General features: G+C 36.7%; 1 protein-coding gene across 6 annotated transcripts in view; it reads left to right on the top strand.

The window, feature by feature from the left end:
- The first annotated feature begins 7,955 nt into the window (after window positions 1–7,955).
- lrch4 (leucine-rich repeats and calponin homology (CH) domain containing 4) overlaps window positions 7,956–20,787 on the top strand; it is a 92,530-nt gene continuing 79,698 nt past the window's right edge. For all 6 annotated transcript variants that reach the window (XR_015496373.1, XR_015496375.1, XR_015496374.1 and 3 more), the window contains exon 1: window positions 7,956–8,338. Coding sequence is in view for 2 of the 6 variants with exons in the window: in XM_087262034.1 (XP_087118160.1) it covers window positions 8,167–8,338 (172 nt within the window). In the remaining 4 variants the exon portion in view is untranslated. The remainder of the gene's footprint in view (window positions 8,339–20,787) is intronic.

Raw genomic sequence — 20,787 nt, 5'->3', positions numbered from 1 at the left:
CACGGAAGAGGAACCAGAATGAAGGAGAGGACCAAAGAGAGACCCAGCGCTCCTGACAGAACCCAGCACAGTAATCCCTCTGGTTCCAGCTGAACACACAATACACACAACAGTCAACAAGATCAGACAGACACACACACACACACACACACACACACACACACACACACACACACACACACACCATCAGTCTTAAACTGAAATTTTAAACATTCACAGGTTAACACAACCCAGCCCACCCCTGATATGGCCATTGTAAGGTAGTGTTTTGGAACTAATTACCAATGTTTTAAGGACGTACACATTAATTTAAGTCCTTAAAAAGTGATTATATAAACGGGTCACATCACCACACACACGCACTATTAAAGGGGCTGCCACGCCACTGCTAACGTGAGCAGACTTCTGACGTGCAAACGTATGACGAAGTTCAAAAGTAAAAAATATAATAAAGAAAAACGAGGACAATATTTATTTTTTAGGTATATGGGGCTTCTATGGTAATGCATGATTATTAAGATATTTTCTGTATTTAGTAACATTTAACAAATACTCTGTAAACACACAGCTTTTGCTGCTCTAATTGACTTAACGCTGAAATCAATTAATGTATACATTTAAATGAGTCTCGTCGTCATTCTGTCACCATAGCAACTTGAATTGGTTTAAACATCCTCACAACTGTCTATAAAGTAATCAGTGCTGATCATCTACAAACTTCTGCACAAATCTCCCTTGGCAAAGTTTTAGCAGTTTGAGAAGTGTTTGAAGTTGTTCGTGATGACTCTGCGGCGCTCGAGAAGAACCAGGACGCGCCCCGGGCACCTGAAGGACTTCCTGCTGGAGCGCGTCTCTTCCTCTGAGGAGCCAGCAGCGGCGGCCAGGCCGGACACCTGCAGCTCGTCGGACACTTCCCTGGAGGAGAGGTACCTGAGGAACGCGGCTGTTCTTCCTGTCCTCCGTCCCGCAGCATCAGTCTCCTCCTCAGCGGGTGAGTGTCCACAGGAGGAGCCCCTCTCCATCCACGGTCGGAGTGTGCGGGACTTTCAGCAGATCTACTCCAGTGTGATGGGCTCCACCAAGAAGAGACGCGCTAGCCGATACAGTCTTCAGCAAGGACTCGAGATCAAGCAGCGGCTCTGGGAGAAGCTGGACCGGCCTGCACTGGAGGAGACCGAGCAACCAGATGGACGTGTGATCATCACGGAGAGCAGGTCCGAGTCCAGCGTCGCTCCTAGATTCAGGGTGGACATCAGCAGAGAGCCACTGCCCAAGGAGCCCCGGAGGAAGAAGCCCAGGCACTGAACCATACTAGTGCCAGATGAAGGATCAAGGGCTCGTATGTACATACTGTATATATTGTATATAGTTAAAGAATAAGTTTGCATGACACCAAATTTAACTTTTCATTCAATTTTTATCACATTGCTGGATGTTTTGGTGACGGTCAGTGCTGCTGATATTCGGCTCTCAGGTTGTTGGGTTCTTTTGGATGGTTTGCTGGATGTTGACATGCGTTTAGCAAGGTTGTCTAGGCGGTTTCTTCCATGTTGCTGGTCTCCTCTGAGTGGTTTTTGGCACTTTAGTGGTTGTTAGTTGTTAGTGTTGGCTGTTGGGTTAGGGTAGGTTAGGGTCCCTCACACGGTTTGCAGCTTGACGTGCTGTGAGGGCTTGTGTGCATCAGTGATGCTGAGAGCTACGCCACTGGTACTTCACAGCTACCGGTAGGGTCACCCATAGTGGACAGATCTCAGCTGAGATGCCCGACCAAGACAAACCACCTGATTCTGGACAGCAGTATTGGCCTGATGCTCCAGACAGAAAATGCCACCTGAATTACTGGAAGAAACTTTAAACACATGGACCAATGCAAGCTGTTAGCTATCCTCTGGTAAAAAAAAAAAAAAAAAAAAAAAAAAAAAATATATATATATATATATATATATATATATATATATATATATATATATATATATTTATATACACACACACACACACAAATATATATATATATATATATATATATATATATATATATATATATATATATATATATATATATATATATATATATATAAACAAAACATTGTATATGTATGTACACAGTACAGGCTAACAGGTTAAAAAATACCCCAAAAACTGATTCATCTTTATTTCTATTGCGCTTATTATTATTAATATTATAATCTTTATTATTATTATTATTATTTTATCCTTTATTTAGCTAGGAGATCACTTTGATATTGTACTGTCTCTTCTTCCGGTGAGATCTGATCAAGATGGCAGGCAGCACATAAAGTGTTTTTACAAAGTATATTGTGTCAAAGCAGTTAACGTAAAAGTTCTAGTAAATTAAAACTTACTAAATGAGCACTGTGCTATATCTGAACTGACTACACTGTATTTTTATTTTTTTTTTATTTACATCGATCAGTTAATGTATTGATTATTTGGTCACACTTTACAATAAAGTTCATTAGTTAATGTTAAGTAATGCATTTACTAACATGAACTAACAATGAACAATACATTTACTACAGTATATAATCATGTTAGTAAACGTTAGTTAATGTAAATACAGTTGTTCATTGTTAGTTCATGTTAACTCATGGTGCATTATCTAATGTTAACAAGCATGGACTTGAATGTTAATAATGCATTAGTAAATGTTCAATTATGAGTAATAAATGCTGTACAAGTGTTGTTCATGATTATTTCATGTTAGTAAATGCATTAACTAATGAACTTTATTGTAAAGTGTTACCAATTATTTAATAATTGATTAAGTTACAAAACATGGCTTATTTTACAAATCGCTTTCAGAATAGCAGTTTAAATTTTATTGTGTGTTGATGACTTGACTGTAAACGACATAAACAATGCAATGAACAGTTTTGAAAAAAAATCTTCTTCATTGAAACTTTGAAAATAAGCATAATGATAATAGCATGTTTTCCCACTGTGGGGACTTCTTTAGTATAATATGACTGGATTATTTCTGTCTTTAAAAAAAATGCCCATGAGAAATTTCATATTTATTGCCCCACTGTTAAATGAAATTTTTGGCCATGAGCACATTTAATACAGTTACATTACATAAAAATGTCTCATAACAGATTAAAATGTGTAACTATTAAAAATATACTACAATGAAAACAACTAATTCAATATTACAATATAAGTATGTTACACATTTATTAGGCTATATCAAATTATTACACAATTTAACACAAGTTTAAAAAAAGTAAAAAATCAGGCAAATAAGCTACATAATGGGGAAGTCCACAGTTAAACAAACTTCGTTAATCTGAACTCAAACAAACAACTATCAATCAATCAAACAAACAAAAAATAGTTTGCATTTCAACTATTTTATTATTTAATTCATAGTCATGTACGCCAGGGGACGCTGTTGTGCCGCAAGTGACATAGTGCACTCTATTTATTTTCTTTACCTTTTAGGGTAGTTTTAAACTTTTTTTGTTTGATATATAACTATTAATAAAAATTTAGGTAAAGTTGGTTTTATATTCGCACATTTGGACTTTCACCTTCCGAATATAATAAGAAAAGTTTTCATTGGAATTTCTAAATGATCAAATTATATTAACAGCCAATCACCGTCAAAGTACAACATTGTTCACAGTCAAAAAAATAGTGCTAATGTTGTTTTTAAGTCATACTTGCATGTGATTTCAGACCCTATATTCAAAGTATCACAAATTCTAACTGTTCAGAAATAAACAAATGTGTGATTATAAAACCAGCCTTACCCCAGTTCGATAAGAAAGGGAACTCTGGAAACAAAAAAGAGATCCACATCATCATAAAACAGGCAAAAAAGAAAAAAAATCTTAAGCTTTAATAGACTATAAGTGACATGCAATAGAGCACAACCAATTATTTTATTGTTATTAAGTGCATTTTGAATAAATGAACACTTTGTTTTTGTCTGCCACATATACATGTAATCCAAATTGTGGTGATTAAGCTGACCAAAGCTACAGAATGAAAACATTTAAATTATGCAGCATTCTTGTGAAGAGAACAAAATACACAGAGGCTCTCAAACATGTAAATAGCTCATAAAATTGAATTAATTATAGCCTAAAACATGGGTGACACTGTGGCTTAGTGATTAGCCCTATCGCCTCACACTAAGAAGGTCTCTGGTTCAAGCCTCGGCTGGGTCTGTGTTTCTGTGTGGAGTTTGCATGTTGATGTGGGTTTCTTCTGGGTTTTCCCCACAGTGCAAACACATGCGATATAGGAGATTGGATAAGCTAAACTAGCTGTATGGATATGAATGCTGTATGTAACTGTATGGATATGAATGAGTGTGTATGAGTGTTTCCCAGTGCTGGGTTGCAGCTGGAAGGGCATCCGCTGTATAAACTTATGGTGGATAAGTTGCTAGTTCATTCAAGAAAATTAATGAATGATGACTAATTAAATTAATTATTTAGAATTTAGACTTTGATAAAGTGTTTAATGTACACTGAAAAAAAAATATTCATTGAATTTACTGCTTTTTTTAAGGTAAGTGGTTGCAAACAATTTATATGGGCTGAATTTAAACAAACAAATTGAGTTTTGTTAATTAAACTAAATGAATTTGTTTGTTTAAATTCAGACAATGTAAATGAAATCCTTAAAAATGCAATAAATCCAAATGAATCTTTTTTTCAATGTACATAAAAGACTTTATCAAAGTTTAAATTCAGAATTCATAAACTATTTTCTGACATTAATCACAAGTCATGTTTTAGCACAAATCCTCATTAGGGCTTCCCATAATAAACCATGACATCACTCTTTCTCACGACCTCTCATCCCTTCTCTTCCTCTGGGCTCATGCGATCCCCCTCTTCCTCTCTGTTTTGTTCCATGGAGAGTAATGACATGGAGGGTAATTTTGTGACCCACTTTTTGTCCCTGTCAGGCCTAAAACACTGAACTCACAAACACTAAACAAAAAAACAGATAGTCTAACATTAAGCATGCATGGGTAAGCAAGAACTCTGTGAAAGCTTTGTGTGTGCACTGTAAAAATATTGTGTTGGGTGAATGTATATTTTAACAGAAAGTGTGTGCATATGATTCACTTGTGTTTACACTTTTAAAGGGATTACAGTCCTCAGCATATATTGGTACACCCTTCACAAATCTTTCACTGCATTTAATATTTTCTCTAACAAGTTATACAATATTATATTTGTGCATATACATTAGATTAGTCAATATTGAAGCCAAATCTGGACCTTATCTAACAAAATAACTTACGATAATGGTCCAAAAACTAAACACCCAAATTAATGTTATAGAAAAATATTAAATACAAATAAAAAAACGTAAAAATCAAGAGAAGCATAAAAAAATACAATTTAGATGAAATTTCATCATTTTTTTGCAACATTATGCTTGAATTTAATTATATTATCTTTCAATTTCTAAAGATGTTCAGTAAATAAAATATTCATTCATTCATTTTCTTGTCGGCTTAGTCCCTTTATTAATTCGGGGTCGCCACAGCAGAATAAACCGCCAACTTATCCAGCAGGTTTTTACACAGCGTATGCCCTTCCAGCTGCAACCCATCTCTGGGAAACATCCACACACACACACTCATACACTGCGGACAATTTAGCCTACCCAATTCACCTGTACTGCATGTCTTTGGACTGTGGGGGAAACCGGAGCAGCCGGAGGAAACCCACGCAAACGCAGGGAGAACATGTAAACTCCACACAGAAACGCCAACTGAGCCGAGGCTCGAACCAGCGATCCAGCGACCTTCTTGCTGTGAGACGACAGCACTACCTACTGCGCCTTTGCTTCGCCCCTAAATAAAATAAAATATTATTTTAATAAATATATCTGTTTAATAAATCTGTTTTGTTCAAATGCACCAATATATATTACTGATATTCACTTCATTTTCAAACTGGGGTGTACTCAATTGTGCTGTCACTGTATGTGCACATGTTCTCTGTTCTGAAAACGTTCGATGTTGAAAATGTATTTTGCTGTTTTGCAAAGCAACTTTCATTGTCATTTTAAGTTTGAAATTATGCATTTCAAACTTATAAATTAGACCTGATAATGTAAATCTGGGGTCATTTGGTGATTTCCAAAAATATCATATATGTTTTTAAACCTTTAGAACAACCATATTTTTTCCATACCCTACAGAGGATAAAAATAATATTTAATGGTTACATGAAATAACAACATAGAAATAAAAAGCCATCAGACTTTCAATTCATTTTTCAATGGGTTGCGACCCCTGGGGTAATTATGCTAGATTAATGACACAGCAATAGTGTTAGTTGCAGCAGATTTGTTTTACGGCACAATGTTAAACTTTGACACCTCTACGAAACTCACATATTGTACATAAAAAAATAAATAAAGGCCACATCTGAATATGGCTTCAAGTGGTCTCCAAATTTAAACAATGAATAGTCTTGTGCTGTAAACATTGTGCTCACCGTTCTCATTTAGAGATTAATAATAAATGAAACAAATAATGGCTATAAAAAAATGATATGGTTGTTAGACTGTTTCACTTTTTTGTGAAGTCAATAAGCTTGTTTATATCGTTCCTATTGGTGTGTGTGAACCAATGTGTGTAGTGTTTGTATGTTTACAACCACCTCCAAGGATAGTGGTGGTTGCGAGAATTGTTGTTTTGGGGGTCACGAGCTGAAACGTTTGGGAACATGTGAAGTAAATGATGATACAAAAGCTAGGCAACAAGCTGGTACTTTTTCTGGATATTACACTAGTTTATTAAAAAAATACAATAATATTATTTAACTTCTGTTTATAGATGTAACTCAATATTTTATAAACCTAGTATATTACCTCTCTAGGCTATATATTGTGTAATATGAAGGCCACATTCAGTTTTTAAAACAAAATACAAAATGGCTTCATGTCAAATCATTATGAGATGGTGTAAATTTTAATGTTTTTCATAAATAATTAGCTAAATTCTTTGTTTAATGGTGTCACGGTGGTGCAGTGGGTAGCACGATCGCCTCACAGCAAAGAAGGTCACTGTTTCGAGCCTCAGCTGGGTCAGTTGGCATTTGTGTGTGGAGTTTACATGTTCTCCCCATGTTCACGTGGGTTTCGTCTGGGTTTCCCCCACAGTCCAAATACAAGTACTATAGGTGAATTGAATAAACTTAATTGTCCCTACAGTATGTGTGTGAATGTGAGTGTGTGGGTGTTTTCCAGTGTTGGGTTGCAGCTGGAAGGGCATATGGTGGATGAGTTGGCAGTTCATTCCGCTGTGGTGACCCCTGAATAATAAATGGACAAAGCCGAAAAGCAAATGAATGAATGAAGTAATGAAATCATTTGTTTATATGCCAGTAAATATATTTTTATCTTATTATATATTTTTCATAATCAAAGAAATGTACATTTACGTTAAGTTTTATTTCCATAGCTAATTATATTAAATAAATAAAAATAAATATAAATATACTACCCCAATGCAATTTTATGGTTAGACTTAGACAACATATCTGCAGGAGTGTTTGTTGTCTCTACACGTAAAGCTTGAAGTACTAATGGTATAACGTAATGCAATATTTATGTCCTTCATTTCCTCTCTCTAAAAGCATGTCAAATTAATGGATCTGGAAACAAGGAAATGCTGTGTGTGTGTGTGTGATGTCCATTAGAGGCTTTCCGATTACTGTAGTAAATCTCCGCTGCCTTTCACATCGCTATGCAAACAATGCAAAAAAAAAAAACTTACTATCATCAGCAGTACTGTAACTTTTACATTTGTATAACAAAACCTCCAACGGACCAAAAAACTTTATAATTTTCCCCTTCCGATGATGAGAGCAGCGCTGTTGTGTTCATTTCCCCGAGTCTGTAGATTCTGGGTGTGTCCGCTGTGTGTCAATCAAGACTTGCTCAATCCGCAAGCTCCTCCCCTTTCGCTTCTTCAGCTCGCTCCAGCGCGCGGTCTGTCAAGTCACGGCGCAACTTTTCTCAATCACGGGATTTTACATCACTTTTCTGGAGTACAAAAACTAACTTTTCCGGAGTGAAACGTTGTTGGACCGGCCTCTGATGAGATGGAGGTTTAGGAGGGGTGATTGTCGTAGTAAAGAGTAAGATTCGGGTCATATTTAGTGTTTGATGGCTGCTGGGGATGGAGCCCAGCTGCCGGCGACCGTAGCGGCCAGCAGGAGCGTGGAGAAGGCGCTGGAAGAGGCTGCGTCCAGCGGAGCGCTCATCCTCTCTAACCGCAAACTCAAAGAGTTCCCCCGCACCGCCAGGAACTATGACCTGTCCGACATTACGCACGCAGGTAAGACTTTAATTAATAAAGCGGCTAGGGGATCAGTGAAGGGGGCAGGGAATGCATTCAGTACATTTAATGTCCTTTGTTTGGGTGTCTTCTTCACCTGCGCCCCTTCTGTGCAGCACCATCATCATCACGCCCGACTCAGAAAAAGCGGATCTTTCACTTTTCGCGATCATTGTAGAAGGCAGATCATATGACAAGTTCATTTTACTCATCACTTTCGTTTATAAAAGAACCATCGCTGCTTATCGAGCTGCGTATTGTGTTTTTAAAGTCAGCTTGTCGAGTTTTGAAGCTGGCGTGTTTGCTTAAGAAATTGGAGACATTTGCGTTGAGCTTCTCTTCCTGTTGTTGAGGTGGAAATACACTCAGGCCGAGCCATCTTACCACAGAGCCAAAGTAAAACTTCGCATTTGATCTCTCAGCGCCGCGCAAAGGCAGCAGAACTGGCTGATAAAACTGTTATTTGTTGTAGTCAGCTTGTTTGAGTTCGTTCTTATTGGTAGGGAGCATCTTGCCAGCAGCACTAATATGACCATCTGCTCCACTTTCATACAAAGTGGGTATAAAGCAGTTTGTCTTTGAGCCATACAAACCCCCACCTCACTCTCACACACACACACACACACACACACACATGGGTCTGCAAGTCTCAGAGATTTTGTAGTCAATTTTAGAAGTATTTCATGACATGTATATGTCTTTTGGTAAGTTTGTGATCCACAGCTGGTGTCAGTGTATTCTGTATTGTAATATATCCTGTTGTGATAATTTTAGATTTGTTAAACAGTTCTCAAACCACAGCAAATTTGCATGCAATAGAATGTTTTGATGTGCATATAATAATTGTGTAAGATTGACATAACTCCCTTTAGGCAATATTTTATTCAAATTGATGGATAGTTTAGAATATTCAATGTTATTGGGTGTTTGTTTCTTATAAGGCTGGGCGATTAATTGAAAAGTAATCAGAATCGACATTCAAAACCTATAATCAATCCAATTTTCTCAGTTACTTTCCCTACCGTGTGGCTCTGTTAAGCCTTTATGTTTATATATAAAGTAGAACGATGGACCCATTCTGCATTGGCGATGATTGGAAGCTGTGCCAGAGATTCCTTGAGACGGCATATTTTGTATTTAAAATAAAATTGTTATTTATATTTAAAATATTTGTTTACAGAGGATATACAAGTTATTATATTTAGAAGAGATGCTGCTTATTTTCTATGTTTTATATGAAAAACACTGAAAATAATTGACTTAGTTTACTATATTTATTTTCACTTTATTAAGAAAAAAATGACTGGTTTCAGGCAATGTGTGTTTTAACTTTAGTTGTTTAACATTCATGTTTAATTAATAATCATTTTAGATAGTAGATAGTGTGTTTCCTTCAATTATTTTAAAACCAAGTAATGCACCCTTCATTTAGAAATCTCTTGTAATAGGTGACCTGATTTATTGTACAAAACCTGTCAGTGAAGAGGGCAAAAAAGAAATAAACAAAATAATAGTTCATTAATCGTAATTGAGTTAAAAGGCTCAATTAATCGAGATTTTGATTTCAGGCCAAATCGCCTATAGTCCTAATTTCTTATCAGTCCTGCATGGTAATGTAATTAGGCTTAATTTTAGAAAAGGAGCTTCTGAACCAAACACATGTTTGGGGTGAGGAGGAGGCCTGCAGTTTGTAATTCATTGTGCTCTGGTATGCCATTGTTAAGGGCATGAATGAGAATTATGCGGAGGTCATTCAATTAAACACACTATAATAACTAGCAAGAAGGACCAGGTCATCCAATAGGATTTAATCATCGTTACATTTGCACAAGATGTACACACATGATAACATATAGGGAAAAGTACAGCTTAAATTAATCAGAAGACAATCCTTATAAAAAATGGCTATTAAGAAGAACACACGCATAAATGTGAATATAATAAAAAAATACAAAACATAATCAATAATATATGTTGCCATTGTGCTTAAGGATGAATTATTACTAGGCATTGGACGATAACCGTTTTAAAGGTTTGGAAAAGTCAAGGTTTTAAAAACAACACAATTTTCTGTAATACCGTTCCTAAGCTATGTGTACGATTTTTTTTATTTACTTTTTTTTTATTTTTTTTTTTTAGGGCAACAGTATTTCCAGCAGAAAAGATATTCAAAGATGCTATTTTAAATTTTAAAGAAATCAGCTGAAGTCAATAATTCATTTAAAAAGAAAATATGTTTAAAGGATTAGTCACAATACTGTAAAACCGTGATATTTTTATCCAAGATTATCACACTATCAGGATTTTATACTGGCCCATCCCTAATTATTCCTACTTAATTTTTTTAAAATCATGACTTATACTGAGGCCATCATGTCCTATACTGAGCACACTGACTAATTTAAGACTCAATCCTCCTACACTGTAAAAAATGCAAGGTTCCACACAATTCCTTAATATTGTCCCAACACAAACCAACCTAATAATTTTTACAATTTTAAGTGGATTGAACATAAAATATTTAAGTTACCCTCAAAACACCCTAAAGAATTGTGTTTACTCATTGTAAATAAGTAGTTTGAACAAGCAGCAAAAGCCTTTTTTGAGTGTAGCTCTGCAGGTTTTGAGTTTAGAAGGTCTAATCTCTTATTCTTCTGTGGTGGATTTTGACACCAATTTTCTGCATGGATAACCAAGTTGCCTTGGTAACCGTACTGTACATCTGACTCTCCAAAATACAAATGCCAGTTTGGGATCAGTTCGAGGGTGCGGAACAATGCAGATAAAACTAGGCCTAGAACTGCCATATATAAAATCCAAGCCCTGTCCCAGTGTAAAAAATAAATCATTCCATAATAAGCATGTTCCGCAGACACACCTACCCTCAGGTGGAGAATGATTACTAGGTTTTACTCCTATATTACTGGTTGCAGCTGCAGTGTGTATTGTACATATGCTTGAAGGTAGGAGGAAGATGACAGTGTCTCTTTTTACTAAAAGATCTGAGGAGGTAAAGATTGATAGGTACTGGTATGTTCATTTACTCTCAGTCTACACTTTACTTTCGCTCCTTCCCAATATAGACTAACTTTCCTTCAGGAAGGTCAGAGGTTCAGGCCCGCTGGAGGTCCAGTTCAGTGATGAAAAACAAATCCCTGCCTCATCAATCCACCCAGACTCAAACTCCTTAAAAACAGACCAATAATACAGCCACTGTTGACTGCTCTCTACAACAATAACACAAGCTGTGCTGTGCCTCAGCACTTTACTGTGAGATGACATCCCAGACTGCGTTTGTCCTAGAGTACAATAATTTATGTTATTTGAAGGAGGTGCTGAAAGATGAATGTGGAGAACGCTTAAGATAAGAATTCATCAAAACAAAAAAGACCACCGTAGAAGCAGCTATAGGACGAAAGTATTCCTGGACTAGGCATGGGCCGGTATAAGATTCTGATGGTATAATCTAAAAATATTACTGTATTGTGATTATCGTTCCAAAATATATTCTTTTTAAATGTCTGGGTAAAAAAGAACAACTTAGCCCACACACTATATTTTATTTTAAGAAACATTTAAAACATTTTGGACCTAGCTTTTGATGTGGAGGGTCACTTTCGGGTGGAGATACAGTTGCCCCAAAAACGTAATAAAATAATTGTGAAAAACGGTTAAAAAAAAAACCCAAAAACACAAACTTGCATACAGTTGAAGTCAGAATTATTTGCCCCACCTGATCATTTCTTCCCCCAATTTCTGTTTAACAGAAAGAAGCTTTTTTTTCAGAACATTTCTAAACATAATAGATTTAATAACTCATTTCTAACAACTGATTTATTTTATCTGTGCCATGATGACAGTACAAAATATTTGACTAGATATTTTTCAGGACACTTTTATACAGCTTAAAGTGACATTTAAAAGCTTATTAGGTTAACTAGGTAGGTTAGTGTAATTAGGCAAGTTATTCTTTAACGATGGTTTGGTCTGTAGACTTCTGTAAAATAAAAACTTCTTTATTCTAGCTGAAATAAAACAAATAAGAATTTCTCCAGAAGAAAAAAAATATTATCAGACATACTATGAAAATTTCCTTGCTCTGTTAAACATCATTTGGGACATATTTAAAAAAGAGAAAAAAATAATAATATCGGGGCTTATAATTTGGCCTTCAACTGTATATCTCCAGAACGATATTACAAAAAATGTTAGCGGTTTTAGAATCTTGACTCTTCCAAACTTTGGTAAATGGTTATCATCCCATGCCTACTTGGGGCATGGGCACAAAGAGGATCTTCCAGATCAAGTGTGTTTTTGAGTGTGTGTTAGATGAAAATATTTGTTACCATCCGGCTCCCACATACTTGTGACCATGCCTGGGGCATGACCACCATCAAGTAGCCCATAACACAGTGTCTCATTCAGAGGGACACACACTCCATACCACAACTAAGCCTTACAGCAGCTGAGAGAAAGAGAGTAGGGAGAGGCCTTTTTTGATAAAAAGGGCTTGTGGGCTGCTCCCATTGTCATGATATTCCCGAAATAGGGACCCTCCTCTTTCCCCCAACTGGAGACCCATTCGCCAGGACCCCTCCTCCATTGTCTGAGGCAGGCTTCTCTCTCTCTCTCTCTCTCTCTCTCTCTCTCCCTCTCCCTTGCTTTCCCCATTTCTGCTGTACTTGTCTTGTTTTTCCTTCTCTTTCCTCTCTTGCTTGGATGAAGATTCCCATCTCTCCAGGTCATTGAAGAAGGAGTGCTTTTTCAAAGGGTTTTCTGAAGATGACCCAGAATATATTGTAGAAGACATTTTCCTTGTGGCTTGTTTCTATTGATCTGTTATCCCCCATCAGTAATGTTTCCTGTCCAATATCAGCCTGTAGGCATGGCTGTGTCTGTGGTTGTGAGTGTCTGGACTGTCTGGATATTGGCCTAATAATGGTCTAGTTTTTCTGTCATACATTTGGATCTGGATTTTATTCTCTGTATTGGAGTTTTAGTTTGTTCAATAACAATTGTCCCCGATTGTTGTCAGGCAACATTTATTAGAAACTCTAAATATTTTTAGTAAAAATAAAATATTAATTGCGTGAGTTTTTTTTTTTTTTAAGGTAAAAACCGTAAAATAATGTTCACGTTTACAGGCCTCATACTCACAGAGCTCATAAATAATGTGAGTTAAGCAGTGCTGAGCAATTAATCGAAATAAAATTAAACTTCCGATTGAGCAAAAGCTGCGATTGCCATGAACATCTGGTCTGAACAATAAAAACACTTACAACCAAACAGAATCCATCCAATTTTAAAGAATCCGAGCACTTGAATTAGCAACTAGACAACACAGTTGCAGCCTAAAATATTATAATAAACTGAATGTTAGCGTCAGTTGATGTGGATGCTTATGTTGTTATCATTATAGCCATCTATTGCTATGTAAATGGAACCAGCCTGCAAACAGATTCCTTTAATTTAAGGTGCTTTCACATCTGTGGTTCGGTTCATTTAGTCTGGACCAAAGGCAATAAATGATACATTGTAGCATTATTTTGCTGTTTTTGGGTCCTTTTTACACCACATGGATTGGCCTGAACCAGTTGAATAGAACCGAAATGCAGTCATCTGACAAAATCCACATCACTCATTGGCCAGATGTTTTTGAACGCATTTCCTAAACTGTTTTTCGATTGGTCGGAATTCAGGTGCAGGAAAATGCCAATGGAACTCCCGCAAGTAAACAAACCAGCAGACACAAAATGTCGATTTTGACTGGAGGGGCGAGTGTGCTGACTTCTTGTGTCCCTGCCCATAATATACTATATAGTTTGTACACGTGACTTTAGAAAAACTATACATTTCTAGAATGAAGCGCAGCTGCGCAGGATGTTTTAATGCATTGCAAACGGCGAAGGTGTATCGCAAGTCACTTCAGGAGGAGGCGTGAATTAACATTGCTAAACTGCCACATGGTCATCTTCCGAAAACATTACCAACAATCCGTCAGCTAAAGTTTTTCACTCTCTCGCTCTCCGTTTAAAATTGTTGGTAAAGCGCTGTCAACAAATATTTTTCCTCCACACCCCATAAGATGGGACAGCGTATCAGACTACGGCAGCTGGATTAGTCCAAAAAGGCGTCGTACTTTTTGCGGTTGAGTATGTTTTAGTTCGGATCATGTTCTCACCACAAACGAACCACTCCTGGGTTCATTTGAAACCTCTTCTTCAAGGAGGTCTTGGTATGCTTTTTGGTGCTCACTCCAGTGCGATTGCAACATTCACATCTGCCCAAACGAACCACACCAAGAGAGAAAACGAACTCTAGTGTGATTCAACCAAACTAAATAAGGCAAGTGTGAAAACACCCTTAGTCAAACTTGTAGCGAATTTGTTTTTTGAAAAAAGAAAATAATAATTTTTTTATGCCTTGTGTCCATTTCACCAAAACTTAAACTATGTGGTTGTAAATGTCTGGACTCTCTGGATATTGGCCTAATAATGGTCTAGTTTTTCTGTCATACATTTGGATCTGCATTTAATTCTCTGAATTGGAGTTTTGGTTGAGGGAAAACAAACTCTGGTGCGATTCAAACAAACTAAAAAGGGCAGGTGTGAAAACACCCTTAGCCAAACTTGTTGTGCATTTGTTCTTCTTTGAAAAAAAAAGAAAATACATTTTCTATGCCTTGTGTCCATTCCACCAAAACCTAAACTGTTCATTACAACTCCAAATTTCAATAAGATGTTTAGAAACTAACTGGGTGGTTTTTGCGGAAGAAATGAAAAATGGGATGGTTGCGGGAGATTGGTCTAAAATACATAAGTGTTGGCAGGTATGCCTACCAGTTTAATTATGATTTGATCAGCTGTAGTCATAATTTTCTAAGCGTAAGGGCTTACTATGTGGTTCAATCGCCATCTTGTGGATAAGAAAAAGTCAACCGTCTTTGGTCTACTCTATGGCAGGCTAATGGCCGACTACGAGCTCTCTCAGAAATTGTAAATATTTTAAAATAGGCACTATTCTTTTAAATATACTGCATAGTTGTAATCTAAACAACTACATTCTTGACTAAAAAGCCTCAAAAGTACGTTATGTTGTAATTTACATGGAAACCAATAATCGGATTTTAATATGATTAAGATAATACTCTTATTAAGAGTCTACCATGTAAGCAGTGGTTTTGATTACCTCAAAGGACCACCGAGTCACGAAATGCGGAGGTGTCAAATTTCATTAAAACAAAAGTCGAACGTTAAAAACTAAACACCCGAAATTGCATGAAACTCTGGAGGTGCTTCCTTGGTCTTATCCATATTTCTTTACATGTTGAACACACGTCGACCACAACAGGAAAAAATAAAATAAAATAAAAAATAAAACCTGCTGCTTCGTTAATTGCGTAAATTTTTTTTGCGCGTTAATTATTTCAAATTAATTGCATGCGTTAACGCACTATTTTTGACAGCACTAATATATATATATATATATATATATATATATATATATATATATATATATATATATATATATATAACCAACTAATATTCTAAGTTTTCAGTATTCCTAAATAAACATCTTAAATTAGCTTCTTTTTAGTACTAAAACAGTCCACACCCACACATTCGTGTCCCAAACCAGGAAGTAAAAATGACACAGACGGCCTTTCCCAGTCAGGCAAACACCAGATTCCATATACACACACAAGGAAACAATGACCATTTCATGGGATGGTGGATGTGTGTGGCTTATTCAGGCAGGCAGCAAATCAGCATGTCTACAACTAGATCTTTTCACATTTTGGGGTTGGCAAATAAATATGTGCTCCATCTGAAAATTCAGACAGTACACAAGCAGTATGCAATTTGGGATGCAGCTATAGTGAGCTATCTTTTTTGACTCTATGGTGTCTAGGTTGTCAGCCTACTTCGTTTTGAGACAACACCTTGTGTTTAATGGGTCATTCATATAGTCCCTGGTGCTTAAAAGCATTTCCTGTTGTGTTAGGATGTGGTCAGCCCTGAACATCCCTGATGAATATTAAACACAAGGTCATATTTTGCCTATGCAAATGAGCCTCTCAGATTTAGGTGGAGAGGATTTATTATAAATTCAACTCTGTCAGGCACCAGTTCAGGTTTGTGTTTGTTTGTGTGTGTGTGTGTGTGTGTGTGTGTGTGTGTGTGTGTTTGTTATCTTTTGTTTTGTCATTATATTTTAAGTGTTCGCCAGCTGTGTTTTGTAAGAGTGTGTGCTTCCTTAAGTGCCAGCTGTTAGAGACTCTGTTTGTCTGAGTATATGCTTGACTGTTAAACATGTTGAAGTCTGCAGTGCTGTGTGGTAGGGCTGTGCCAATAAACGCTATCATATAGAATTGCATATATCAACATATATTTGGGATGTAAACGTTTACTCTGATCAGTTGATTGTCTGTAACCCTTTCGATCGACCATATCAATGACTGATTAAGCGTGGACATTTAAAGGATAAGTTATGCCTTGCGTTGTGACACGACTTTACACATTAAATTGATAATCCAGTCTATGCAGTTCACATTAACTTTATGGAGTCATTCTCTTGATGTTTGGCCTGCATAAAACCCTGTTATGCGCAGATCTCGATTATATCCGCTGTTCTCGCTGACCGTTAATAGATCTCGGTTATATCCACTGGTGCAGTCGTTAATTCGCAGGTCAGGTAATCAAAAAATAGGCTAAATGATGTTTAATTATGAGTGGGTCATGAGTGGATAAGACCAATCATTGGTTATGCAAACTTTTAACTACTTTGTCTAAAATATATGTTCAAACGATTTAATTAAATGTTATTGGTCTTCTGAGAAAAATGTGTAAATTCTAAAAAAATTCCTATAGTCCTAAGTTAAAATTTTCATCTTTGATCATTGATTCTGTGTGTCTGTTTGGCAGACAGCTATTATAAACAACTGAAATCTAAAGCTCAGGACACACCAAGTTGATTTCAAAGAACTAGCAGTGATGGAAAAATGACTGTGTTGTTGCCTCAAGTCAGCTGCATCTTATCCATCTAGACTCTAGATTTTAACTTAGGACTATAGGAATTTTTTTACAATTTCTAGACCAGGCGTGTCCAAAGTCGGTCCTGGAGGGCATGTTCAAACTCAGTCCTGGAGGGCCGGTGTCCTTCAAAGTTTAGTTCCAACCCCAATCAGACACACCTGGGCTAGCTAATCAAGCTCTTTCTAGGCTTTCTAGAAACATCCTTGCAGGTGTGTTGAGGCAAGTTGAGCTAAAATCTGCAGGACACCGGCCCTCCAGGACTGAGTTTGAACATGCCTGATCTAGACCAAAAAACTGCTTGTGAACACAGCCAACAATCGACTGAAAATAGGACTTAATTCTGTGCCTGTAAGAGCTGGGACACATCACGTCCGTTGGTCAGGTTAGTTGGTACGGTTTGATTTCACACATTGCTTCTTGTTGGGTTAATTTCACAGCAGGTTGGCCTAAACTAGGATATAGATTCTGTGTCGCCAGTCGACTGAATAAAGTGCTTTGACTTGTTTTTCAGCAACGAATCAGACCACAAGTTTGACTTAGAGAAGTAAATAGTTAAAACCAAGAAGGATAACAGAGTACGGCTGTTATACGAGTTTATTTTTATTTGGCACTTTAAAAATCACAATTACACTGGACAACCAAATGCATTTGTTTAAGTGTTTTAGCAAACTTGCTAATTCTCAACACCTGTTTCAGACATATTTGTAGGAGGGAGTCCCTCCCTCGTAAGTGACGGTTACTGTGATAATGGTAATGATTTGTTTATGCTTTGTCTGTGCGTTGCGACATTTTCAACTACACTTCGTTAGCTGTTGCGAACGCCGCCCTCTCTATTCTGCCGTTCTAGATTCTGATGGTATGATAACCTTGGATAAAAACATTACAGTTTTAACAAATTGTGATTACTGCTCTAAAATGTAGTCTTTTTAAATGTCAGAGTAAGAAACAAATGAACTTTTATCCCCTTTGAACACAATTTTTTTTTTTTTGAGAAACATTTAAAATATGGGAGCAGTAAAAAAAGTCATTAAAGTCAGGCTAAATAATTCAAATGAATCATTGTCTTCTGCTGCTCTTTAGTTTTAAAAACACTTATTTCTTTACCATTTAAACCGGCATCTTTGGATATTTTTTCTTCTTCTGTTGTCCTAAAAAACAACAAAAAAACCAAACATTAAAACAAATAATCCTACATATACCGTAGAAACAGAGTAGCAAAAAATTGGTTTTGATTTTAAAACCTTGATTTCTCCAAGGTTGTCATGCCCTTACAAAATTGCTACATTTAAGATCTAATTTCTTTAAAAATCAGTAATCTTCAATGCCTGATAGATATAAAGTGGGTCTCAGTCTGGACAAGAAGCACTGCATTAAATTCCAATTTTCTGTGCTATGTCTTTAAAATATAGAAATTTATAATACTCCAGTTAGTGCTGCACGGTTAATCAACAAAAGACTGCGACCTCGGTTTGACCCCCACACGATCTTAATCCAGCATGTCTAGGATTCAGACAATTATATTTTCAAGTTTGGGAGAAGCATGAAGGCGGTCGCACAAGTCTTCACATTGTTTAATATACGTTGCTCAGCAACATGGACACCTCTAAATGGTGTTAAAAGTGACACATACTGTATTTTTGTATATAAGGTATAATTCACCCAAAAATGTCATTTTTGTCTATGTATTTGCGCCTGTGAAATCACACATGAGCTGACACACTGTTTACTACCTAGAGGACACGCATGCGTGCACACCAATGATGTCTATTTTAGTGAATAAAACCTGCATAGGCTGTGACTTACAGGTAATAAAGCTGTAAATTACATTCAGTTTGTTGCAGTGAGTGATGCACTGGAAGTATAATTTCCATGTATGTTTTTTCATGGTGGCCATGACAGTGAAAAGTGACGAAAGTTCGCTTCTTGTTTAAATAATTATATTGAATTTTGGTATGCTTGTACTCCCTGGACACTTTTCTTTTGTGTTTATCATCAGCGTTTTTCGAGATGTTTTTCTGGTTTCAAACACGCGATTTTCACTGACGTCCAGCAGAAAAGTATGTAAAAATCCCTCCATGACAATAGATGGCGCTACACAACTTTACGCTTCTGACACCCGGTTGTGACAGGAGAAAAGAGAAAGTTGACATGCTTGTTGTTAAATTTACTAGCAGTTCGAGCAAGCATGGATGGTTCAAGTAGCAGCTCTAGCGATCAAGAAATGATTATTGTTCACCAGTGCAATAAGCAGCTCCATGTTCATATCGCCTCTGGGCATCTTCTTCAAAGTGCGCTCGCATTGACAGTTTTGCGCTTGAGCACCTCCAAGTGCTGTTTACTGTAACTTCAGCAGCTCTGTGCTCATGAACAAAAGTGCCAATCTGATTGGTCGAAAAGGTTTTGACAAAAAATGGAGCTTTTATACCTGCAGTTTTGCGCCCTGAAGTGCACGATTACATTGTCGCCCTTTTTTTTTGTCACGAGGCGTTAAACTTCCGGTGTGCACGGGCCTTTAGGATTACGACAAGCATTTGATATGTTTTTTTTCTTTAGCAAACACAGAATGTTGTGCATAAAAATAAATGTTTACTGGGTCAGTATAACTACTCTAGCAAGAGGAAATCTGATAATGACAAATGTTTCAATTTACCAGTGAAAAAGTGGTCTAATAATGTTGTCAATGACAAATGACAAGCATATGTCTCAAACATAATAATACAATTTTGGAATTATTATTGGCTGTATTCTGATGTCATCATTGTTATTTACTGTGCAATAACAACAAAGACATATTTAGGCCCAATCTCAATTCTATTTTTGTACCCTTTCCCTTGGCCCTTACAACCGAGGGTTAAGAGGAAGTGCTTTAAAATTTACCCCTTAAAATTGGGACAGCACTACAGCACCTGCACACGTCATCATATGTCCTGCGATCTCTTGCTTCATGTGAGATCAGCCGACTGCTGTAGTGATTCTAGTTGTGCTATTTTTTTTATATTTATCTTTCGGAAATCACTGAAAACATATATTATGTTATCATAACGATCTAATGTGGCAATGAGCTCGCGATAAGCTCGTAACTGTACTGTGTATTTACATAGTGGCCATATTCATCAATGTAAACTCACAAAAACAACATTATAACATCACAGCAGACACTGTAAAAAGCTCATTACCAGCCACTAGACGTTTCTGACAGGGTATTTGAGCGTCATCAAGTGTCAGAATGTTGTGGGACTGCTATACAGGAGTTGATTATGGATTATAGATTGCAACATTTAGCAGTAAAACACGTAGGCGGTTATGAATATATTAAAACATGTTTGTTTGTCATAAAAATATGTAATAATGACAAAAAATACTAATTTGTGGATCTCCTTACTTCCGTGTTCAGCAATGCTGCCGATGTGTCTG

The sequence above is a fragment of the Danio rerio genome, chromosome 7 (genome assembly GCF_052040795.2).
Source record: "Danio rerio strain M-AB ecotype USA chromosome 7, GRCz13ab, whole genome shotgun sequence".
Taxonomy (NCBI): domain Eukaryota; kingdom Metazoa; phylum Chordata; class Actinopteri; order Cypriniformes; family Danionidae; genus Danio; species Danio rerio.
The sequence above is the reverse complement of the archived record's forward strand: the minus strand, read 5'-3'. Positions and strand labels throughout refer to the sequence as shown.